This window comes from Staurois parvus, unplaced genomic scaffold (assembly GCF_062004578.1).
Source record: "Staurois parvus isolate SC_StPar_1 unplaced genomic scaffold, SC_StPar_1.0 ptg000727l, whole genome shotgun sequence".
Taxonomy (NCBI): Eukaryota; Metazoa; Chordata; class Amphibia; order Anura; family Ranidae; genus Staurois; species Staurois parvus.
Genome location: NW_028318523.1, coordinates 1,925,705 through 1,952,176, shown reverse-complemented (window position 1 = coordinate 1,952,176; position 26,472 = coordinate 1,925,705). Strand labels below are relative to the sequence as shown.

The 26,472-nt window shown below is 42.1% G+C and overlaps 2 protein-coding genes across 3 annotated transcripts in view; one reads left to right on the top strand and one right to left on the bottom strand.

The window, feature by feature from the left end:
* RHOQ (ras homolog family member Q) overlaps positions 1-24,746 on the top strand; it is a 78,170-nt gene extending 53,424 nt beyond the window's left edge. Inside the window, exons 3-5 of the mRNA XM_089653918.1 lie at positions 3,674-3,838; positions 6,983-7,078; positions 11,907-24,746. Coding sequence (XP_089510044.1) covers positions 3,674-3,838; positions 6,983-7,078; positions 11,907-12,062 — 417 coding nt within the window. The 3' untranslated portion in view covers positions 12,063-24,746. The remainder of the gene's footprint in view (positions 1-3,673; positions 3,839-6,982; positions 7,079-11,906) is intronic.
* The window catches only part of PIGF (phosphatidylinositol glycan anchor biosynthesis class F), a 39,757-nt gene continuing 25,407 nt past the window's right edge, over positions 12,123-26,472 (bottom strand). For both annotated transcript variants that reach the window (XM_089653917.1, XM_089653916.1), the window contains one exon: positions 12,123-12,454. In XM_089653917.1, the coding sequence (XP_089510043.1) occupies positions 12,341-12,454 (114 nt within the window). In that variant the 3' untranslated portion in view covers positions 12,123-12,340. The remainder of the gene's footprint in view (positions 12,455-26,472) is intronic.

Here is a 26,472-nt window from a genome sequence, read left to right as displayed (position 1 = left end):
AGGGTATTTACATCCAAATCAGGTGAACGGTGTAGGAATTACAACAGTTTGCATATGTGCCTCCCACTTGTTAAGGGACCAAAAGTAATGGGACAGAGTAATCATAAATCAAACTTTCACTTTTTAATACTTGGTTGCAAATCCTTTGCAGTCAATTACAGGCTGAAGTCTGGAACGCATAGACATCACCAGATGCTGGGTTTCATCCCTGGTGATGCTCTGCCAGGCCTCTACTGCAACTGTCTTCAGTTCCTGCTTGTTCTTGGGGCATTTTCCCTTCAGTTTTGTCTTCAGCAAGTGAAATGCATGCTCAATCGGATTCAGGTCAGGTGATTGACTTGGCCATTGCATAACATTCCACTTCTTTCCCTTAAAAAACTCTTTGGTTGCTTTTGCAGTATGCTTTGGGTCATTGTCCATCTGCACTGTGAAGCGGCGTCCAATGAGTTGTGAAGCATTTGGCTGAATATTATTATTATTATTATTATACAGTATTTATAAAGCGCCAATAGTTCGCTCAGCGCTGTACATTACAAAGAATATGAGCAGATAATATTGCCCGGAACACTTCAGAATTCATCCTGCTGCTTTTGTCAGCAGTCACATCATCAATAAACTCTGGACCTTTTATCTGCTCATTGTAATTGGGATAATGAGGGAATAACACACACCTGGCCATGGAACAGCTGAGAAGCCAATTGGCCCATTACTTTTGGTCCCTTAACAAGTGGGAGGCACATATGCAAACTGTTGTAATTCCTACACCGTTCACCTGATTTGGATGTAAATACCCTGAAATTAAAGCTGACAGTCTGCAGTTAAAGCACATCTTGTTTGTTTCATTTCAAATCCATTGTGGTGGTGTATAGAGCCAAAAATGTTAGAATTGTGTCGATGTCCTAATATTTATGGACCTGACTGTATAATTTAATCAGCACATAGCTCTGGTGAGTTCATTTAATTTATTTGGTGATGGATTTTGTCACGATGAAATCATTTGAACACTGGAATTTTGAGTTGGAAATTATTTAAAGACACAAAACAGAAAAGGATCATTTGTCACTGGTGTTTGGACTTTATTTGACACATATTACTCATATTTATGTTTCACAATATTTTGGACACTATGAATCATTTATACATTTAGTATTGTGGATGGTATTACAATTTTTTGGATTATATTAGTGCAAACCTGTTTTCTCACTGCTTTAGCAATTAGTTTATATAAGACCTATACAGGGGTTGAACAAAAAAAATGAAAACATTACATGATTTGTAGGTGTGAAAGTGGCAACATGTTTCATGTTGAAAGCAGACGTGATGTAACATTCTATTGCTTCCGCTGTGTGATGAGACACCAAGCTAACAGGTGGAAGCCTCACTTTTGTCATTCTCTGAGTGCGCTGCTAGTAGTACGGAGTCATATCAGAGCTTACTGAGCTTCAGCCCTGGTTCACACTGATGTGGTGCAGAATTTGCAGCGTTTTCTGTGCGAATTCCGCACCGCATCAGAATCGCACCCCGTTCATCCGAATCGCTGCGGGTGTGTATGCTAATTTAACAACACCCCGAAAGCAGTCCACAAAATGCGGTGCGATGTGCAGAATCGGATCGCATAGGTGTGAATACTCATGCGATCTGATTCTAGTGCAAATGCAAAAAAAGGGTCCTGCAACTTTTTGGTGCGGGTGCAGTGCGATTAGAGCCATACATAATGTATGGCACGGCTCGCTCCAAGCACAAAGACTGGGGTGTCAGTGACAGCCCTGGGTCTCATTCTAATCATTGGGACCTGGAACTCTTGATTCCGTGTCATATAATTGCTGTGAAAGCCTCTGACTGGATATCACAGTGATCAGTCACTGTGAAGCCCGCCCCCTTTGTTTTCTCTGAATGGAGGAGAGAGATACATTGTATTTCTCTCTGTCCTTTCAGAGAGAAAAAAAAGTGTTTGTAAAAATAAATAAATAAAAATAAAAAAATATAAAACTACCTAGAACAAGGTTTAATCCAGGTCAGTGCCAGGGTTAGTGTTTGGGTCATAGTCAAGGGTCAGGGTCAGTATTTTTATTTTTTTTTCTTCAGGATTTAAAAAAAAAAAAAAAATTTAATTAGTATCAGTGCCAGTTAGTGGCAGAATAAAAAAAAACCAAAAAAACAAAAACAAAATGCGCACTATTGTTTCTGGGCCGTACTATGGGTACAAACAACAACTGACATACACATATGTGGTATCGCTGCGATTATCTGGAGCAGGAGAAATTATTTTGGGTTGTTCTATGGTGGTTGGTTATGGTAGTAGCAAAAAATATACAAGTAAATTTAAAAAATTGCTTTTTTTTTACTATTTTGGGTCAGTTTTCCTTTGATAATAAAAAAAAAATCAGAAGATATCCCCTGCAGGCTGAAGACCAAGAACTGAGCAATCAGTGGTGTTTCATCGCTCAGTTCTCGGTCTTGGAGATGGCGGGGGACGGATGCAGCTGGAATCGGTGCTGCAACCATCTAGGTGAGGACCACTATCCTGCTCTTTATTTCTTCTTTCCATTTCTTTATCTAGTACCTTTTTTGAGTAGGACCAATATCCTAGTGGTGTAAAGGCAGCCATAGATGGATTGAAATTGAGCCGGTTCAGCAGAGACCAGCTGAATTTTGATCCATATATGGCTGCTCCTCCATATCAGAAGTTAAAGTGATACTAAATTCTTGTTTTTTTTTTTAATAACAAACATGTCATACTTACCTGCTGTGTGCAGTGGTTTTGCACAGAGCAGCCCTGATCCTCCTCTTCTCTAGCGCTCCAGGCCCCTCCCTCCTGTTGGATGCCCCCAAAGCAAGCAGCTTGCTATGGGGGCACTCGAGCAGAAGTGCTCCCAAGCCCCTCCTCCCTCTCCTGACTGGGTAACTGGCTGCGATTGACAGCAGTGGGAGCCAATGCCTCAGCCAAACAGGAGTGAGAATCCCCGGAGAACCGAGACTCTTGTGGACATCGCTGGATTGGGATGCGGCTCAGGTAAGTGTTAGGGGGTCTGGGGGCGGGGGGGGGGGTAGCTGCACACAGAAGATTTTTTACCTTCATAGAATGCATGAACCTTGAGCCTTTAGAACCACTTTAATCCAATAATTGACTTCTGTTGAACAGGCTCGTTGGAAAATTTTATATTTTCTGTTGCAGCAATGAGGGGGGCCCACACACCATACATATGCGTCCATGGACGGCTGAGGTTTCTGGGCTGAGCTGTCAGACAGCTCCTGGACTCTAGCAATCATTGGGAGCCCGGGGGGAATGGGCTCCTGACTATGTGACTACTGTAAAAGCTAACCAGAGTAGTCATGGGATGGAGCAGCCCATCCTTTCCTTGGGGCATAAGGACCCAGCTAAAGGGACACTGTGGCAGCACTGGAGGGGGTTAATGAATACATAGCTGCATTCATTAGTGTTTTTTTTCTTCATCTTTTACTATACAGTTCTGTAAGATTTCTATTATTCCCAGTCCCGGGAGCACTTGGTGACTGGCAGGAACATGTTCAAGGAGCTCCCTTTTGTTGCTTGTGCTTAGCTGAACTTCTGGGCGATGTGCATAGAAATGTGTTCAACTTTCTATGACACCATCACAGTGATGTAATCTCCATGTTTCAGCTGACTATTAATCATGACTTCTTCTTCTTCCAGGAAGATTACGATCGGCTGAGGCCGTTATCTTATCCCATGACAGACGTTTTCCTCATCTGCTTCTCTGTGGTGAATCCGGCCTCCTTCCAGAACGTGAAGGAAGAATGGGTTCCGGAGTTAAAGGAATATGCACCGAACGTACCTTTCCTGCTAGTGGGAACCCAGGTAGAGTGTTGAAATGGGAACTCCAAAACTTTTCTGTACTTTCTAATGACAGAGCTTTTTAACCCGTTAGAAAATTCCATTTTGGAAGGTTGAAGATCTGATAATATGCAGATCAAATCAACTTCCCTAACCAAACGCCTAGAACAATTTGTCAAAGTGATACTAAACCCAGGACCCTGCACTCACTATATCTGGTCTCCCTGGACCCTGGATTCACTATATCCGGTCTCCCCGGACCCTGCATTCACTGTATCCGGTCTCCCCGGACCCTGCATTCACTGTATCCGGTCTCCCAGGACCCTGCATTCACTATATCCGGTCTCCCAGGACCCTGCATTCACTATATCCGGTCTCCCCGGACCCTGCACTCACTATATCTGGTCTCCCCGGACCCTGCATTCACTATGTCTGGTCTCCCCGGACCCTGCATTCACTATATCTGGTATCCCCGGACCCTGCATTCACTATATCTGGTATCCTCGGACCCTGCATTCACTATATCTGGTCTCCCAGGACCCTGCATTCACTATATCTGGTCTCCCCGGACCCGGCATTCACTATATCTGGTATCCCCGGACCCTGCATTCACTATATCTGGTCTCCCCGGACCCTGCATTCACTATATCCGCTCTCCCCGGACCCTGCACTCACTATATCCGGTCTCCCCGGACCCTGCATTCACTATATCTGGTATCCCCAGACCCTGCATTCACTATATCTGGTCTCCCCGGACCCTGCATTCACTATATCTGGTCTCCCCGGACCCTGCAGTCGCTATATCTGGTCTCCCACAGTACACACAACATGGAAATGCAATTATTTTAGTAAATGTAAACTGCTAAATACCTTTTCTCATCAGCAGTATATAGCAGTCTTGTGACATCTGTCAGTGTCCAGCAGAGCACATGGTAAAGTTTGCAGGAGGAGTTTTCTTTCTGTTGTAGAGAGATGCAAAAACCATGACCTCTGTCTGGACAGTGCTGATTGGCCCTGTGCTGATCACATGCACTCTCCCAAGAAAAAAAAAATCTCTCTTAACAGTACACACCAAACTGAGCATGTGCAGAGTGACTGCACATGGTATGTCTTATCAGGGGATAAGAGGGAGGCACTGGAAGAAGGGGAGGATCAGAGAAGTCAGGATCAAATAGTATTTTTACACAATGTGGATGATTAACCCCTTAGGCTCCACAGTGAGTATAACAAGCATGCTTTACTGCATATACAGACTGTTTTTACTGTTGTGGGTTTAGTAACACTTTAGGATACACACCTTGTTTTAAGATTAGTGGCTGTCAGTAGGAGCCATGCTGTGTCTGTGCCTGTCCCTGCCACTGCAACATTAGCGATGCATTAAAGGTTAAGTCCACCTTTTCCAAAAATAAATAAATAATAAATGCATCCACATTTGCCCCACTGGCACCTGGCGATCGCCGAGAAAAACTGACAGGGTCGAGACCTGTGTGTAAACAACACAGGTCTCTCTCCTGTCAGCAAGGACATGCTGCTGTGTATTTCTCTGCACAGCAGAGAAATACACAGCAGCATGTTTCCCTAGTAAAACAAACACAGCACATGTAAAACAGAACACAGCACACAGCTAACCCTTTGATCACCCCAGATGTTAACCCCTTCCTGCCCAGTGTCAGTGCTTTTTATTAGCACTGATCACTGTATTAGTGTCACTGGGGATGTCAGTGGCAGTTAATTGGTTCCCCCCAGTGTCAGAATGCTCGCTGTAGTCCCACTATAAGTTGCTGATCGACGCCATTACTAGTAGGAAAAATATAAAAATACAAATTCCAGTATACGTATATACCGCCATTTGTAACCGCTATAACTTTCATGTAAACCAATTCATTTACATGTATTGGGATTTTTTTTTAGCAAAGACATGTCGCAGAATTCATTTTGGCCTAAATTTATGAAGAAATTAAAATTTTTTTACTGGATATGTTTTATAGCAAAAAGTCAAAAATATTGTTTTTTTTTTACAAAATTGTCAGTTTTTTTTTGTTTATAGCACAAAAAATAAAAAAGGCACAGGTGATCAAATACCACCAAAAGAAATCTCTATTTCTGGGAAGAAAATGACATAAATTTAATTTGGGTGCATCGTTGTATGACCGCGCAACTGTCAGTTAAAGTAACACAGCGCCATATCATGGGACTTCCCCCATCCTCTGGAACTCCCTACCCCAATCCATCAGACTGTCACCTACCCTCCTCACCTTCAGGCGCACCCTGAAAACCCTCCTCTTCAGGGAAGACTACCCCAACCTCACCTAACACCCGACCTCACCTAACAACTAACCTCCTCCACTCCTCCCACCACTCCATTCCCCACAGCCATCTCCTCCTGTACCACCTTCCCCTCCCTCCTAGATTGTAAGCTCGAAAGAGCAGGGCCCTCGAACCCCTCGTGTATTGTATTGTTACTGTCTTGTCTCATGTTATGTCCCCCACTATAATGTACAGCGCTGAGCATACCCTTTGGCGCTATATAAATACCGTATAATAATAATATCACAAAAAATGGCCTGGTGAAGGAGGGGAGGGGGGGTAAATCCTCTGGAGGGCAAGTAGTTAATTGCCTTGCACAACATTGCCCAAATATTATGTAACATAAAAAAACGTAAACTACCGCTATTTTATTCTCCAGGGTCTGTGCTTTCAGAAAATATATAACCTTTGGGGGTTTAACTAATCTTCAGGCCTAAAATGATTTATTAAACGTGTGTGCAAAAAAATGCAAAAACATATCTGGCAGCAAAAGGGTTCAATGATTCCATCAGCCCGATGCTTTGCCTTAACCAGCTCAGAATCTGCCGGTTCTTACAATAAAAAGGCCTCTGTAACACAACCGCACTATAAACATCCAGTTTCAAAGTGTTCGTTGCAGTGTTTCAGTTGCAGTAAAGGTATCTGGGTCAGCTCATTTTATCTGACCGTGACGGAAAGTGTTCTGTGTTTTGGTTCTCATTAAATGTCTTATTAAAAGCGATTCTCCAAAGAGGGCACAAGGGCATAGTCTGCACCATCAGTCTGTGATACCGCATTCTCCTTCTTCTGTTTGCTTTTTTCTTGTTCCTGAATATGAAAAAGAGACCAAAAAAAATTTAATTTTATTTGAATGTTTTGCAGATCGACCTCCGAGATGATCCCAAGACTCTAGCAAAACTAAATGATGTGAAGGAAAAACCCATTACCAGCGAGCAGGGGCATAAGCTGGCGAAAGAGGTAAAGAGACGGACTGTTTTTGATTGCTATGTTTCCGCGCCGTGTGAGTGGAGTATTTTGAAGTTCCGGCTACATTCTATTTCAGATTTATTCATTGTTTTGTACTAGACAGGTGAGGTTGGTTTATGAAAGTCAAAGTGGAGCTGTTGGTCATTATGCATAGCAGCTTGCTTGATTCCAGGGCTGGATTTCCATCATTGGAACCTCTAGGCACACAACCTTCGGCACCTTAAAGTGTTACTAAACCCCGGACCCTGCATTCATTATATCTGGTCTCCCCGGACCCTGCATTCACTATATCTGGTCTCCCAGGACCCTGCACTCACTATATCTGGTCTCCCCGGACCCTGCATTCACTATATCTGGTCTCCCCGAACCCTGCATTCACTATATCTGGTCTCCAAGACCCTACATTCACTATATCTGGTCTCCCAGGACCCTGCATTCACTATATCTGGTCTCCCAGGACCCTGCATTCACTATATCTGGTCTCCCTGGACCCTGCATTCTCTATATCTGGTCTCCCAGGACCCTGCATTCACTATATCTGGTCTCCCTGGACCCTGCATTCTCTATATCTGGTCTCCCAGGACCCTGCATTCACTATTTCTGGTCTCCCAGGACCCTGCATTCATTATATCTGGTCTCCCCGGACCCTGCATTCACTATATCTGGTCTCCCAGGACCCTTAATTCACTATATCTGGTCTCCCAGGACCCTGCATCCACTATATCTGGTCTCCCAGGACCCTGCATTCATTATATCTGGTCTCCCCGGACCCTGCATTCACTATATCTGGTCTCCCAGGACCCTTAATTCACTATATCTGGTCTCCCAGGACCCTGCATCCACTATATCTGGTCTCCCCCGGACCCTGCATTCACTATATCTGGTCTCCCCGGACCCTGCATTCACTATATCTGGTCTCCCCGGACCCTGCATTCACTATATCCGGTCTCCCAGGACCCTGCATTCACTATATCCGGTCTCTCCGGACCCTGCATTCACTATATGCGGTCTCCCCGGATCCTGGATTCACTATATCCGGTCTTCCAGGACCCTGCATTCACTATATCTGGTCTCCCTGGACCCTGCATTCACTATATCAGGTCTCCCTGGACCCTGCACTCACTATATGCAGTCTCCCCGGATCCTGGATTCACTATATCCGGTCTTCCAGGACCCTGCATTCACTATATCTGGTCTCCCTGGACCCTGCATTCACTATATCAGGTCTCCCTGGACCCTGCACTCACTATATCTGGTCTCCCACAGTACACACAACATGGAAATGCATTTATTTTAGTAAATATAAACTGCTAAATACCTTTTCTCATCAGCAGTTAGTTAGAGCAGTCTTGTGACTTCTATCAGTGTCCAGCAGAGCACTGGGTAAAGCTTGTAGGAGGAGTTTTTTATTCCCCTATGATTGCCTTATTACTTCTGCATAACCCCTGACCCTCTGTGTGGACAGTGTTCATTGGCCCTGTGCTGATCACATGCACCCTCTCAAAGAACATTTCTCTGGACTTGACTATTATAACTCCCTCCTCATAGGCCTACCTCCTCGCAGCCTGTCCCTTCTCAGTTTATCATGAATGCTGCTGCCAGACTCATCTGCCTTACCAACCATTCAGTATCTGCCACCCGTCTCTTCCAGTCCTTCCACTGACTTCCCATTGCCCAATTAATAAACTTCAAAACATTCACAATAACATTCAAAGCCATTTACAACTCTGTCCTGAGCTACACCACCAATCTTGTCTCCAAATATCACCCAATTCATCCTCGCCCAAGACCTCCTGCTATCCAGCTCCCTTGTCTCCTTTTCCCATGCTCATCTCCAGGACTTCTCCTGAGCCTCTCCTATCCTCTGGAACTCTCTGCCCCAATCTGGCTATCTCCTACTCTGTCCACGTTTAGACGTCCCCTGAAAACTCATCTCTTCAGGGAAGTTTATCCTGCCTGCAGTAAATAACCAAATCGTATATTTTTCTCCCATACCTTCATCCATCGGTTATGACCTTGTTCCACCAGCCCCTCCCCATTAGATTATTATTATTATACAGGATTTATATAGCGTCAAGTTTGCGCAGCACTTTACATTATAAGGGAGACAGTACAATTACAATACATTTCAGTACAGAAGGAATGTGAGGGCCCTGCTCGTGGAGCTTACACTCATTAGATTGTAAGCTCCCAGGATCAGGGCCCTAACCCTCATTTTGGATTTGTATTGTTGCTGTATTGTCTCTTTATATTGTAAAGCAAACTGTGGGCGTTATATAAATCCTGTATAATAATAATATTTTTTTTAAAAAATCCTAAACTAAATGCTTAAAATAGTCACCTAACTCTGAGGTCAGGTAATGCATTGGGTCCTGCGTCTTCCATCTTTTTCCTTGCAGAAGAGGGTCCTTCTTCAGGTGTACATGCCACTGCTTCTGTACTGTGGACACTTCTATTGATGGAGTCCTCGCAGGACGACTGATCCATGTACAGGACAGAATGAATGGGGCCATGTACCGTGAGATTTTGAGTGCAAACCTCCTTCCATCAGCAAGGGCATTGAAGATGAAACATGGCTGGGTCTTCCAACATGACAATGATCCCAAACATACCGCCCGGGCAACGATGGAGTGGCTTCGTAAGAAGCATTTCAAGGTCCTGGAGTGGCCTAGCCAGTCTCCAGATCTCAACCCCATAGAAAACCTTTGGAGGGAGTTGAAAGTACGTGTTGCCCAGCGACAGACCCAAAACATCACTGTTCTAGAGGAGATCTGCATGGAGGATGGGCCAACATACCAGCAACAGTGTGTGCCAACCTTGTGAAGACTTACAGGAAACGTTTGACCTCTGTCATTGCCAACAAAGGATATATAACAAAGTATTGAGATGAACTTTTGATATTGACCAAATACTTATGTTCCACCATAATTTGCAAATAAATTCTCTCCAAATCAGCCAATGTGATTGTCTGGATTTTTTTTCTCATTTTGTCTCTCGTAGTTGAGGTCTACCTATGATGCCAATTACAGGCCTCTCTCATCTTTTTAAGTGGGAGAACTTGCACAATTGGTGGCTGACTAAATACTTTTTTGCCCCACTGTATATGAAGGAAGTTACAGGTTTAAAATTGATGTAAACCGCTTATAGAGATTTGAATCAAGCTTTGTCTTGTCACAAACCCAAAAGGCCTGCTGGTGACTCGAGGGATTCTGTGTGCTGAGGATGACGCAAGTCATTGCAGACTGATCCAGGGATCTGATTGGTTGCTGTATTCGAGAGATTCCTCCACTATTGTCCAAGTGTTGGTAATCCAGCCTGCAAGTGTTTTCTGCATCTCTTTACCTTCTGTCCTGTGTAATTGTATTCTATGTACAGCCTCGAACAATCCGGACAGCAAGGATGAGAGCCAAAGCTTGCAATTTTCTTTTCTTGTCTACTGAACAGGAAGATAAATTGTGCTTCTGCAAAGTGGTCCCATTTCAAGGACGATGTATGTTCTCGTCATCTTTTCTGGGCAATTTAACTTTACTGCTCAAAAGATAGTTATCGTCTCTGAACTTCTGTCTGTGACAGGGGCCTTTCCTTCAAGTCTAGTGAGCAGAAATGAGCAGTTTTTATAATGTTTGCTTTATTTGCACACGTAGAGTGTTTTTTTTATAATGAAATCCTTGAGCGGACATTTTTTTTTTTTTTTTTTTATTAACAATACCCAATCTTTTGTAAAGCTGACATGAGACCAATATAGGGCTGTCATTGCAGATCTCCTTCTGAACATGCTAGTCATGGTCACCCTCTGACCCCAAAACAGATATGCAGCCGGTGAAGTTACAGTGCAATCAGAATTCCTTACCAGCCTTGTTTTCCAGGTCGCTAAATAGAAGTGAGAGGGTCAGTGTGACTGCCAGGCAGCTAGCAATTTCAAGTACAACAATAGTAGCACTGATCTATCCTCTGTGCTAAGTTTCTCTTTGTGAAAATTTCCAGCAGGTCAGCAATATAAACCATCTGGCCATACAATACCCGCTTGTCCAAATCTTCAATCTTTTATTAGATGATGATGATGATGATGATGATGATGATGTGATTTGTTTCTATATCACAACAGCACTAAGCTGGCCCTACATGTTTAAAGTGGTTGGAAAGGCTCAAGGTGTTTTACCTTCATGCATTCTAATAGACCCAAGATCTCTCAATAAAGAGAACCTCTCACTGCCCATGCTATCACAGGGAATATTATGATGTTGTTCCTCCCTTGTGATAGCCATAAAAGTGAGCAAAAAAAAGTATAGAGAAAAAAAAAATTAAACAAAACACAAAATTTAAAGCACCACCCCCCCTTTCTCACACACATGCATAGGTCCCTCACGCATATGTAATCAGTGTTTGCACTACAAGTGTGATATGGCCACAAACATTATAGGGAAAGCAATAATTCTGGTAACCTGTAAAGACTTTAAAAGCGTCATCTACAGAGATTGTTAAGTACCGTAGTTTGTCGCCATTCCATAGGTGGATGCAATTTTAAAGACGTTAGATATCTATTTACTCAGCGTAACATATTTTATCAAACAATTGGCTATTGTATTTTTGTGCATTAAAATTCATTAAAGTGTGTTTTTTAAAAAAAGTTTACATTTGAAAAACCGCTGCGCAAATACTGTCTGACATAAAGAACTGCAACTTTCACCATTTTATTCTATAGGGCCTCTGCTTAAAAATATATATGTGTGTGGGGGTTCTAAGTAATGTTCTAGCAAAAAAATGCAGATAAATGTTTTGACCGATTCAGACTCTAAGCACCTATTTCTCCTGTTGACAGATCGGGGCATGCTGCTATGTTGAGTGTTCGGCTCTGACACAGAAAGGGTTGAAGGCCGTCTTTGATGAATCCATTATAGCTATTCTTACTCCAAAGAAAAACCCCATGAAGAAGAGATTAGGCTCGAGGTGTATAAACTGCTGTCTGATCACGTGAAGCAAGCACACGCCTCATGAAACATCACACATGGTACGAGTCCAACGCACACAGCGCCTGTACCGCAGCTGCACAAAAATATTTTATTGACCTGCTTTTGCAAACATGACGTTTGACGGCAACACGACGAGGACATGATTGTTCAGCGATGTTCTGAAAGATGCCATTTCTCAGGGTAATATTTCTACAGAGGTAACAAGTGTCTCTTATGGGGACAGAACTTGATAAGGTGGCCTGAGTTTCATTGCACAGAAGCTCTCATCATCCGCCCGTCCCTGCTATCTTCGTTTGTATGTCAGTTGTTTCCTGTTCCAGTAAATCCAGAATGGTGCCAAGAGGAGGCTGGCAACATAACCAAAACTGGCACCCAGTGAGCAAGAGATGGGCCACACCTAACGGAAGACACAGAACAAGTATGGTCACTAATTAGCACAATGATAGGCATGTCATACAGATGTAATGACTGTATCTACAGGATAGCTCTGTATCAATATCTTGTTTTTTTTTATCTTGCCACAGATGTAAAAAAGATCCAAGTTATTATTGTGAACATGGAAAAATGCTTAAAGTATTAAGCAGATAGGTTTATTTTGTTCCCCTGTTTGATGCACTTATCTGCCTCCTGCATTATGTTTATACAGCAAGAGTGTTCATTAAAATATACAATGCTTTATATATATAAAAAAAATATTGGCATACACATTTTTCAGAAAGATATATAACTTTGATGCTAAGTTAACCGAGTCTAGAGTCCTGGGGAAGAGGGCAGGAGTCAGAACCACTAGTCCCCAGCTGTTGTACAATGAAAATCTGCAGCACCATAATATGCTAGATTTGTCAGTTAAAACTTTTACTTAGTATTCCTAAAGGGTTAATCGGGCCCAACATTGAAGATTCTCGTGAACAATAAATTATCTTATTTGATCTTTTTTAGAAAATGTTTTTTCAAGACTTGCCTAAATTGAACCTGTAGCCAGGTCATGCACATTTAAATTTTTCAAAATCCTTTACATGCAATAAATGAGCATTAAAACAAGTACTCACTGACCTCTGTAGCTGCAGGCACTGTGGAGCAATACATCCAAGAGGATGCAAGAGGATGAGCATCATTTTCTCAGAAACTCTGTCTGATCTCAGAGCACATGTTCTCTTTTTTTTTAACAATAGAGGTGAGAAGGCTGCTGAGTCAGTAATGAGAACAACTTAAAGAGGAACTCCACTCTTAGTATTTAAAACAAATTTTTGATCCTAAGAATTGTCCCTGTACAAAAGATACTTACCACTCCATGGAGTCCAGCATGGTCTTGCTTGTAGGTAAAGTTATCTTACACTGTTTTAGCAACATTTGCAAATCCACCTCTTTATCATCTTCTCCTGGCCCAATTAAAACAATTTGTCTCAACCCAGACTTCCCTTCTATTAGCTGAAAGCTGGCTCCACAATAAAGCAATGGTGTACCCTTTCTTTGATTAGGTCAAATTACTGCCACACAAAAACCTTCCCTCTAGAAGGGAAGAACCCTCCACTCCCCCCTGAACTTATTTACTACTCTCACACTACCTACGCTCTCTGGACAGAGAGTTCTAGGTTTCTAGACCCTACACCTTTCGAGTCATTATGCTCCAGGAAGGCCTCCCAACACCACCCGATCTCTACAATGCACTCCCTGTTGTTTACAGACATCACTCCCAACGGCAGTACAGCCTGCCCGGCATGGGAAATGGACTTCTTTCCCTTTTGTTGGAGAACTGGGAATGAATTCACTTAAACATCCATAAAGGCTCAAAAAATGTCTCCACCCAAGAAAATGGCTTTAAAATCCAGGCTCCCTGGTATCGAACCCCCGCTCTCCTACACAAATTCCGCCTGGATCTTTCGGAGACCTGTTGGAGATGCCAGACTGACTGGGAGACTCTACTGCATATCTGTTGGTCGTGCCCACACAACCAAACTTTTTGGTCTGAGGTACACCGCACCATCTCTCAGGTAACCACCTATAACTTAGATCACACCCCAGCTCAATTTCTCCTGCACCATTCCTCTCTTCCACAAAGTCTACTTCAAATCCCTAGCCATGCATATGGTCAATGCTGTGAAGTTATGCATCCTGATCTACTGGGGTACCTCCCAACCCCCTAAATTAGACAAAATAGCTGAGATTGAGCAATTGATTTGCATAGCCCAAGATTCTCCTACAAAATTCTCAACTAAATGGGCCTGAACACCTTTTCAGATGACTGCAGAATCCTACTGCTTAACCGACCCTCTTAAACAGTCTCTCAGTGACTCAGTAAAGTTCTCCCTACACTGCTTCTCTCTGGTGCCACCATCTTGAATTCAAATCTGACACATACGCAGAAATGTTCTGGGCCATGCCAGTAAATTGTTTCTGCACGTGCGTGAGATCCTGCAAGCTGCCCCTGAGATGAGCGAGTTAAAAATCCCAGGAGGCAGTTCACAATGCCGTGATCATGTCCAGAAATGCTCCAAGGGATCCCACAGTGACTTGTGGCGTTCAGCTACGTCATTCTTGTCTATACAAGAATTACATATCTGAACTTTAAGGGGAAAAAAATTTGCATTAAAAATGTTTTTCTTGCAATTGTGTTATAGGGATGGGGAGGAGACAAGTGAAGGGAAAAAAAAAAACGAAGGTCCACTTTAAATAAGTTTAGCGCTTCTGTTGTGATCTTTTAATTGCTCCAGTGTCTGCAGCTACAGAGTTTCAAGGCTCAACTGTTACAAAAAAAACTTGAATCTTCATAACCTTGCCACAGATTCACTTTAAGTATTAATATGCAAATTAAATTTGTTCTTCTTGAAAATATTTGTATGAAAGGCCTTCTACACTTGCTGAAATGGAATAAATGGCATGCATTTCGGATTTCCCCCCCTCAGCTCTTGGAGAAATGGTGTAGTTGAGTAGCAAGGCCAACTTGCATTACACCAGTCTAACACAAACATTGGCTTCACTGCCTAGAATTGTCATTGGTTCTATGACGCCAGGTAGAGCCTTCTGCCCAGTGTGGCAACATTCTTACAGAGCTGTGAACTTTGTCCCATCATCCACTGTAGTTTCCTAACAAGGGATATAGATTTCAGCTAACCTTACTTCTTTGCACATATGTTTGTCAATGTTATGAGCAGCTTTAGGATTCATGGACAGTGTGATAACCCATAACCAAAGTCAAATGCATTATGCTGGTATTTTTGATTTGCCTTTTGCTTACTACAGAGTTGCATTTAGCTGCTTCTTTTACAATGATTTATATGGAGAAAGTGCGGCCTAGATGCAAACAAAAGCCCTTACTCACCTGGTAACAGCTCTTTAACCGTATGTCCTATTTTTATATTGTAGACCAGCATCAAGCCATATGAAAAGCTCCAGCTTTTGTGAATCAATAACCCCCAAGATCCCCCAGTAGGTTCATTCCATCCTTTTAGTCTCTAGGCATGAAGCTTACAGGTCAAAAGTATTGTTTTGTTTGGAGGCCGGCATGTTGATCTGATATCTCTGTGTTGCATATCTGCATTTTATTTTGAGTTATCCTACCTTACACCTATATCATGCAGGCTATACAGTATGAGTAATACCATGGGGGACTTACCATTCCAGTTCACAACAGGTAAATACAGCAACTGACAATTTCACTTGTCATCATTTTTGTAAATTGATACATCAGTTTTGAGCAAACTAGCCTCTTGAGTATGGAATGGAAAATAAAATGTGCAGGTGGGAGTTATAAAAGCACAACAGTGCACAATTAGTTGTATAGTTTTGTCCATTCAGAGAGCACTATAAAGTGAGCAGACAAAACATTAGTATAGAACAGGGGTAGGCAACCTGAGAGCCGCAGGACTACAAGTTCCATCATGCCTCTGCAAGTCGTAGCTGTAACTGTCAGTTTTGTAATGTTGCAATGCCTCATGGGAAATGTAGTTCCACAACAGCAAGAGAGCCGCAGGTTGCCCACCCCTGGTATAGAAGATTCCTTTATTGAGTGGCCTTTAAAGTAGAATGTCACTCTCTCAATCAACATTGATTATTTTGAATCCTTGCTAGCACTGGTACATAGATAGGAAAGTGTATTATATTTACTTGTTTTCAACTTTTTTACATTTCTTTAGTTACTACCTAGTTTCCATGCCTAGGCATATGATGTCATGCATCACAGGAGTCTTCAGGAGGGGTGTCCTCAGCTAAGCGCACCCTCCTGCCTGCATGTCTGAGCTAAGGGCAGATGGATTCCAGGAAGTAATTGCTACATGAATCATCTGCCCTTACTCAATATGGCCATGGCCAGAAATGCTAGGTGGGTGTTTTTCTAAGTGATTTCTCAGCAAAATAAAAAAATAAAGCATGGAGACATAGATAGATAGGAGAGTTTGCTTTGAGTATTACAAATAAATTAAATAGTGCTTTTGGTTTGTGGTGCTCAGATACAGTGTAGTTCCGCTTTAAGCCGTTCAGCATGGACCGGCTGAGATTCTATCCCAACTATGGGCATGCTGACTGTACCCAAGTAGATCCGTCAATCCACTTGGGTACAACAACCAGCATGCCAAATTGCCGCTAGCAATAATCATTGTATTTTCCTGGTAGGTATGGCTGCTCATGCACCCCCCTCCACCGATTAAACACAATTGATGGGGGAATCAAGAGATTTCCTTTACTTGCAACTTTTGGTTGCAGGAAACAAAATTGCATAAGCTATGGCTTTCCTTACTTACCCAGTCACAAAGGTGGTGGCAGTGGAGCCCGTTGAGTCCTATGTAACAGGGCCTTTTTCTACAAATCAGCATGTTATGATACCTACCTGGTAGAAAACCAAGGGGGAGCATCATGTAGGAAATGGTTTCCAATAAAACTGTAAAATTTTGCATCCATCTCTAGGAGTAGATGCATCACCCGTTACAGTACACCTTGCTTATAATGCCCAAAGTAAAAGTCAAAATCATCCGGCACTCAACAAGCACCATCCTGCCCCGCTCCATGTAACACTCAGTCCTGGCAGTTGGCTGCACAGGGACTTCCTTTTAAACTTTGGGGAGGCAAAAGGGAGTATGAGGAAGGTAACAGTCCCTATTTCCTATCTGACTCTGCATGCCTCCCACGCCCTTTGGCAACCCCCAAGTTGCATGGCCAGCAGCTGGAGGGTGCTTGGATTCCAGATGTAAGAGCTGTCATCCCATAAATCTTTTCATATTCTGTACTAATGAATTTTAAAACAAGGCCAAATGTGGTTAGAGATCCCTTATGAAATGTAATTCTGGCCATTTTTTAATAATTATTTTGATTTAGAGTAGGGAAGGGATATTCCCTCACTTTCTGTTCCTGGACAATGTTGCTACTGTGACAGGAATAAGGGGAAATCTGCCTAACAATCACATAACACAAAAACCTAATATAGGCTCCAACCACCTGGGGCCTATCATGTGGCCTGCTGTATGCTCGGCTGGGCTGCCATCTGTTGGGCACCAGGAACAAAAACAAAGTTCACAATCTGCATCTCTAAGTCGGCCGTGTCCTTTAAAAATAGCCGGTTCTGCAGCGGAGGTATCTGCTTAATAGTACTCTGCATTTTGATAGGTAGTTCCTTCACATCAGGAGTTTTTACCAGCTATTTGTAAAGGAACTGTCTTACCAAACAGCGACTTCCCACTTGTAGACTGCACAAGAATAAACAAGCTGCTAGCAGGATTCCAACAAGCGGTGAAGCCTGCTAGCAGCTTGTTTAAAGTGGCAATCAGAACTCCCTTTATGATCTGTGTTCAACATTTACAAACTGGAGCTGACTGGTACTTTAAAAGCTTTAGCAAAGCTTGCTGAAAGCTCTGCAAATGCTTTGTCAAAGCTTGCTGTTTACACTGCTCTCACACAAGTTGAAGCCCATGTGAAACAGGCCTCATAAAAAGCCCTGCAAATCCTGTAATTTCTGCCTTGTAAAGTGAGAGGGAGAGCTGAAGATGGCCCCATCAACAAATGTGCTGTGCTTTAAAGTGGTAGTTTAGCTACAGGTGAGCTTAGAATAAAGTTTACCTGCAGGTAAAAAGAATATCTCCTAAATGTGCACCGTTCAGGAGATATGCAGGTTATTATTACAGTAGCACATGCGCACTGAAGGAACGGCATACCCGTTCCGTTCCTTCAGAGCACTGGGCCGTGTCCCGAGACTCCTGCGCACATACACAGGAGTGACGTCATCGCGGCTCAGCCAGCCAGCTGGAATCCAAAATGAAGACCGGGTGAAGATGGAAGCCTCCACAATGGTGACAGCGCGCCGCTGGAGAGCTTCGTATTTAGGTAAGTTTTACATAATGTGCTAGTATGCACTAGCACATTATGCCTTTACCTTGCAGTTGATTTTTTTTTTTTTTTTTCTTAGACGCGGTTTACCACTGCTTTAAAGTGCATAGCTTTTTGACCAAAAAACAGTTTTTTTGCCTGATGCACCAGTAAATGTGAGCTTATCTGCAATTACCCCTTTTGCTGCCACCACCATAACTATGATCCTCTAATTTCTAAGTTATTCAGCATTGCTATAATTCATCTACACTTTACCAACTTTCTGTAAGCTCTAAAAGTAACAATACACAAATGATTACAAGCAATGTGATAGTTTTAGCCCTGGTTCACACCAAATGCAATTTCAGAGTGATGCGATTTAGTCCCATTTCAAGCACGACTTCAAAGTAGGGCTGATACAAGTGCCATGTACCTTATAGTCTGTGAGAGTTAAATCGCACTGAAGTGGTAAAAAAAAAAAAATGCAGGAACTAATTTTCAAATCACGCTACTTGAAATCGCACCTATTAAGACAGTGCCATAGAAATACATTATTATTATTATACAGGATTTATACAGGATTTATATAGCGCCAACAGTTTGCTCAGCGCTTTACAATATAACGGGAGGCAGTATATAGAATACAGTAACAATACAAGAGGGATTTGAGGGCCCTGCTCCTTGGAGCTTACAATCTAGGAGGGAGGGGCTGGTGGTACAAAAGGTAGTAACTGTGGGGCATGGACTGGTTGGAAGAGTAGAAGTTTCCAGTATTAGCTGAGGGCAGGTTAGGCTTCCCTGAAGAGATCGGTTTTCAGAGATCGCCTAAAAGTGAGCAGAGTAGGCGATAGTCTGATAAATTGGGGTAGAGAGTTCCAGAGGATGGGGGAAGCTCTGGAGAAGTCCTGGAGACGAGCATGGGAGGAGGAGACAAGGGAGCTAGAGAGTAGGAGGTCGTGCGAGGAGCGGAGAGTACAGTTTGGGTGATATTTAGAGACAAGACATTAGGTGCAACTTCAGGTGTGATTTGTAAATCGCATGTCACACCTGAAGTCGCAGTGGTGTGAACCAGGGCCAAGGTACCATTAGGCCGGATAGGGTTAAATAAAGTGGTGATAACTAGAACTTCCAAAATCTGCTATCTGTACCATTTTCTATAATGAACTAGGAACAAAGCACTTGCACTGCATTCACAATAATGGGTCCTAGCACTCTTTAGATGTGAGAGAGATTGGATGTGTTTTATAATGCATTGCTCTCAGCAAGGCTGGATTCACACCACTTCCATTGCATTTAGTACAGACTGATGCATGCTAAATGCACTTGGAGATGATGTTTGTTGACATCTGTAATTTTTCTTGCATTGCGCTGATGTATATTTTTTCAACCTATTGCTTTGATGGGTTTTTTTTTTTGTTCAGGAGCCATAACACAATAAATATCTTTGCTTAACATGTAATAAAGCATGCTGTGTTGCATTGTAGCATGTTGCGCTGCATTTAAATGCAGCAGCATGTTTCTTTTCACCCACTGGGCCTAATGGAAACAAATGGATTTTTGCTTATGATTACATTTGACCTGCGTTGAGCAATGCAGACAAGTGCACATGGTGTGAATAGGCCCTATACCATCTGGACAGAGGCAGCGTAAAGCATTGTCTAATGCCTTATGAACTCACAAGACAGGATGCTTGTTTTCATATAGAAGCACCTTATTTTTATGATACACTATAGATTTTAAGCCACAAAACTACAGTTTGCATCAGGAAATTCATTACTTGCATCTAGTCAGGGATGGCAAAGCTTTTTTCAAACAAGCCCCCATAACAAAAGTGATGATTTTGTGCAAAGCGCACCTCTCCCAGCAGCTATTTGACTTTCAGCTTTTTGTTGGTGTTCATCAAGGGATATATTTGAATTGCTTGCCCTGAGTATATACCTTGAACAAGCCAGGTGTGCATATACTGTATATATTTAAACTAGGGGCACATTCATGCTTTAGTTACACTAGAGCTCATTACTTTGCCCCAGGGATGTATCACAATGGGAGGGGGGGACCTGTATTTAACCCAATACAACCCATTCTTTGACAGAAACATAATGAGATCAGTCTTCCTGCTCCTTTTACTGAGTGGCAGACACACTGCAGATTAAAGCACAAGGGCACATATAAAAGCCTCTATATCTACCCTTGCAAAAGACAGGCATATCAGGCTACAGTCTGTGCTAGTTAAAGCAATCAGATTTTCCATAAAGGCTAAAAAATGGCACTTGCACCTTGATAAATACCTGTGTCCCAAAAAGGAGATTTTGTGCATTTCTCACAGAGCTTGCTATATGTACAAGTAGGGGACACTGGCAATCCTATTAATTCACCACCAGCAAAATAGCCAGGGTGCAGCTGCCATTCAATCGAATGGGAATCAATAGATTGTCTTTCGCAACAAATTCTCCAGAGTGGTATGGCCCCTAAGCTGGCCATAAATGTTAACATTCCTCTCGTTCAGCCTCATGGGCTGAATGAGAAAAATCACTTGATTCCCCTCAGGTCTCAGAGTACTCAAACAGTGCCTGTATCTGACTGGACTAGATTGACAATTTTCTGCCCGGGTTCTTTAATAAATTTCAAACTTTGTTGAACGGAGTGGTGTCAACAGGGCCACCCACTGAATTCTAAATGGATTCAGTGGGAATTGGCCAAAATTCGATCCATGTATGGCTAGCTTTAAAGTTTTAAAAACATATAAAGTAAGTGAGCGCCTTCCAGTCTATCAATTCCCAGATTACAGCAGCTGTACACAAAAGGCACCATATAAGACCTCTAAAACAGATAAAAAACAAACGTGCAGCGCTGTTAAAACCAATAAATAAATACATATATAAACATGTAAGAAAGTGCACACAAATATATAAAGTGACACTGTGCATCTATGTATGTGCCACTAGAATATGTGGCCAATATAAACGTGAAAGAAAACACTGTGTCTAAAACATAAGTCCAGAGTGCAGGCGTGAACGAGATCTCAAATGATCTTCTGGTATCCAAAAGGCACAGATTGTGGATAAGGTGAGACAATTAAAGTGTAGATTGCGCACTCACCAGATACGCAACCTTTTTGCGCATTTGTATGATATAATAAGGACATCAGACTTCAGACATCTCATCAAAAAGGTCTGGTCAGATCTGGTCAATGCCTCCTTCGCTATCCCACGGTTTGCACTTAGCCTTCCCAAATGGTAACCACTCTGCGGATGTACCTGGCTCCTACAGGAGCTCAGAAAGAAACAACAGAGGAGGCCAGTAGTGCAATATCGCCTTAGGATGTTTATTCCACACAATGGGTATGTATACAGCAAGAAAGCAAATAAAATAGATTACTGACCGATTGCAAGCTGCCGCCGGGACCCCTTGTGGTGCCGGTGGTAAGGTGTCAAAACAGCTACAGCCCGACCCTGACGCGTTGCGAGCAAGTGCTCTTAGTCATAGGGTGTCCTGGCCATCTTTAAAAGTTTAGCTCTAGTTTTTGTTAGAGTGGGGAAGAGGTCTTCTTTGCCATCATGTGCATATGTGGAATATATTCCCTTTCCTTGTCCAGGTAAGAAGTGCCACCAGAACAGCAAGCAAGGGGAGATCGTTCCAGCAGGAGCACAATGAAACCCCATTTTCCAGGATATATGTTCTATCCTCATTGTGTGGTTACAGAAAGAAGTGAATACAAATCTCTCCAGCACAGGCAGCAGAGGTTCCAAATTTTGCCCAATCTAAGAATGCGATCTTAAAATGATCTATTGATCGTGAGTTGTGGCAGCCTTTTTGTGGGCGAATTATGTTATAATTTCCAGTGCGAGTGATATTAGGATAGCAACAGGCAGCTGAGAGGTTGCATATTCATAATCCTTTTACAGCCTACAAAATTGATATTTTCAGGTTTTTTTAATCGACTATGTTATGTGTCTTGTCAATATAGACACAACTAAGCCACTCAATTTTATTACCATTCAGGCTGGAATGCAGAGTCAGCCCCTGTTTGGTTGGGAGGTTTGGCTGGCAGAGGAACAGTGGTGCAAAGTAGTTCTAGTTATCAGTATATTTGACTGTGGTATTCAATCAACCTTACTGAATGCCAGCCAAAACAACTTTTTTTTACCTCTGTATAAAAAGGATGCATTTACCAGTGCCAAGAACAAGATATGCAGTGCTAGTATATCCTCATTTGGTTTTGTGTACAGGGCAGCAGGTGCATCTCTTCAATCAAATTCACATTAATATACTGCAAATTGATTTCCCCCAGCTAGTCATTATGCTCAGTTGTTTCCAGAATACGCAAAGGTGTAGTTGTAGTTTTGTACAGCTATACTATTTAACCTTCTGGCTTGAAAAGACCACTAAATATAAAACAGAGATTATACTATGTTAAAGAACATAATATTAAAGGTACTTAGATTTACAATAATGGGGTGGGGGGGAGTTACTAAAGGAGCAGAGCATGCTCATGCTGAAAAGTGAATTTTCCTTTGGCTTAAAGTGGTAGTAAAGTCATTTGAAAAAAAAAAAAAAAAAAAAATCTGGTCCCCCAGCAAGTTAATGGCAAAATTTGCTAGTGTGCATCGCATAGCACAATATGGAAGACTTACGTGTAAAACGAAGCCCTCCAGCAGCGTGCTGTCAATTCAGAGCGCAATGCGCATGCTCCGGTGATGTCACTGCCTGCAAAACATGCGAATATCTTCTAAATATGCACTTTTCATTTTAACTACAGGTAAGCTATATTATAAGTTTACCTGTAGGGAAAAGTGACCAATCTAAATGTACTACCACTTTAGGAGCTAGTTCACCTCTTCTGTAATGAAAAAGTGAACACTGTAGAACCCCCCCAGTACAAAATGTAATTACCTTCATGACTGAAGAGCTGACAGTGCCCTTGCAGTTTGTGAAGAGGTTTGGGCATTTTAAATCACTGCTCTTCTGTGTGCAGCGCTTTTGGGGTGGATCAGAGTGCTTCTGATTGGTCAGAGCATCGCTCTGATCCATCTTAGAAGCGCTGCACAGAGAAGGGAGAAGAATGGATTTCAAATACCCAAGCCGCTACAGGGTGTATGGTGTTAGTTCACCTATTCCTTTTTTTCTGAAAGGGTGAACTTACACTTTAGTGAATGAGGCGAAGCAAAGTGAAAATTTACTTTGCTGAGAATACCCAATCATGTGTAAGAAAATGGAAGAAAATAGGATTTTTGCTGACACATATTTGAATGATTGAATGCAGAACAGCTTCATCTTGTTCACTTAGCTAAGTAACAATTCAGTTTTCAAAGTGGACATGTGCTTTACCTTCACTGCTTGTTCACAACTGATGTGGCGGGGTTGCATTGGCAGCTATTTCCAGCGCAGTCCCAACACAGAGACAAGGCAAAATGCCTGGTTTCCAATGGTTTCAGTTCACAGCACAGAGTTACTGTGCTGTGCACTGGAAAATATACTGCATGTAGTAATTTTTTTCAATGCAGCATATTGCAATGGTAACCATCACAATGTCGCTGCGGTGGACGGAAATGTATTGTAATGTTAATGGAAACATTTTAATAAATTTATGTGAAAAAAAAAAAAAAAAAGGAAACAAATGCGTCGCGATCAGTTTATTAAAGTGATGTAGCTTATGCTTAGTGGCCCTTAAAGAACACATGTTGCTCAAAAAAAGCACTTACAGCCGCAGTGTGTGCAGTCTGGTCATGCTCTTTCAGTGTTTGAAGCCTGAATGAAGTATAGAGCAGCACTCTAAATATGGATGAACTGGATTTACTGTAACAGTGCTGCAGTATTTATATACATGAGTTTTCCTCTTAACAATTAAAACAATGTGGCGTTTTTGTACAGCTGCATTTTCTAGATAGTTGCATGTTGTATATTGAAGCTCCTATATAGTGTGCAAAGTTATTTTCTATTGTATAACCAAACGGCACTGTGTTTTTAATATTGCTTTTTCTACATTGGAATGGGTACAGAAACAAAAGACATTTTAATTAAAGGCTTATTTAAAGACTTTGCAAAACTGGTACGAGAAGTGATTTTGTTAACACTCGTTTCCACCAGCGTGAGAACGTATGTATAGTGTGGACGAAGCGTGCTTTTTTTTTTTTTGTACAGTAAAGGCTCTGCGAAGTAGCCAATGCCATTATTATTAAGAGGATGCGGAGATGCCTAGATCTGAGGTATGGGAGATGTCTTGTGGAAACTTGTGTCACCTCTTCACGCCCGGACAAGCTTGGCACAACCTCAACGCAAGCCTCTGCACAACTTGATCACGCCAATGTGCCTCAGTCTTTCTTTGGTGCGAATATCTCTAATGTGATGAGCATAGGTCATTTATCATGCCTAATAAATCTGTGTAGTGTTTATTACCAGCTATGTGTCGTCTTTTTATTGTTTTCAAACACCAGTGATAACTGTGAACTGAAGACATGACTCCCTGGGATAAATACACTGATGTGAATTAACCAATGACAACAGTGAAAGCAGATTAGCTCTTATGATTTGTTACCCACTGCCATTCTGGCTGCAACTACTTTAATACCCTACAAATAAGTGCTAAAGACCCTTTTTTTCCCTTAACCATTTGCCGCCCGACCTATGGCCGAATGGCGGGCGGCAAATGTCATCAGCGTTCCGGGTGGACGCCATATGGCGTCCTCTCGCACATGTGCAGATTGTGCTCCTGCAGAGCGGCGCGATCTGTCACCGGCCGTGTACCTCGGACACGGCCGATGACAGATCTGAGTATCGGCTCCCGTTGCCGGTACCATGTGACCTGCTGTGACCAATCACAGCAGGTCACATGACAATGGATGGCTTCATTCATGCCATCCATTGTATACTACTGCTTAGCTGTGAATGGTCACAGCTAATCACATGCACATGTCGTGTGATTAGCTGTGGCCAAATCACAGCTAAGCACAAAAAAAAAAAAAAAACAACAACCCCTGAATGAATCGATGTTATTCAGGTAAATGCTTGCTTATAGCAAAGTAATTCTTTGCTATAAGCAAATTGTGTAAAAAAAAAAAAAATACTGATCACTTCCCCAAAGTAGTACAATGTTACTATGGTAACATTGTACTGCTTTGGTTATAGTGAAATATGAAAAACAAAATCTTAAAAAAAAGAAAAACAATTTAATAAAAAAAAAAAATATATATATATATATATAATTTTTTTTTTTTCCATACTGTCACCAGTCAGTGTCCCTGATCACTGCCATGCCAGTTATATGATGACGCTGTACTGCACTGGTGACAATATGTAAAAAAAAAAATAGTGAAACTAATTTTTTTAATTTTTTAATTTTCCGAAAAATTATGACAAATAAAATACAACTTCAAAAAACTCGCCATGCCTCTTATGAAGTACGTCGGACTGTCTACTTTGCAAAAAGGGGTCATTTGGGGGATATCTGTACTATTCTGACATTCTTGGACCTCAAGAAATTAGATTGGCTGTCAGTACTTCAGGATTGATCAATATTCAGATCTATACCATAGTTTGTGAACTCTATAACTTTCCTACAAACTAAAAAATACATCCTAATTTGGGTTATTTTCACCAAAGACATGTAGCAGAATACATCTCGGCCTAAATTTATGAAGAACAATTATTTATTTGCAAACTTTTATAACAAAGAAAAACTTTTTTTTTTTCAAAATTTTTGGTCTTTTTTTGTCAATTTAGCAAAAAATAAAATTGATTAAATATCACCAAAAGAAAGGTCTAGTTGTCTGTAGAAAATGATAAAATTTTAGTTTGGATACAATGTTGTATGACCGCGCAATTGTCATTCAAAGTGTGAGAGCGCTGAAACCTGAAAAATGGCCTGGGCAGGAAGGTGTAAAATTGCCCGGTATTGAATTGGTTAACCACTTCCCGTTTGGCCCATGTACATAAACGGCTGGACGGGAGCATTGCAGGAGCGGGTTGCCGTTTATAAATGGCGCCCGCATTCACAGCCTGAGAGCGCACGGCACCGCGATCCGGTCCCCGCTGTGTCCTCCGATCCGGTGCCCGCTGTGTAACACCGATCGCTGTCTTGGACATCTGTGTGAAGTCCCGATTCATGTGATCGCTGATTGGCCAATC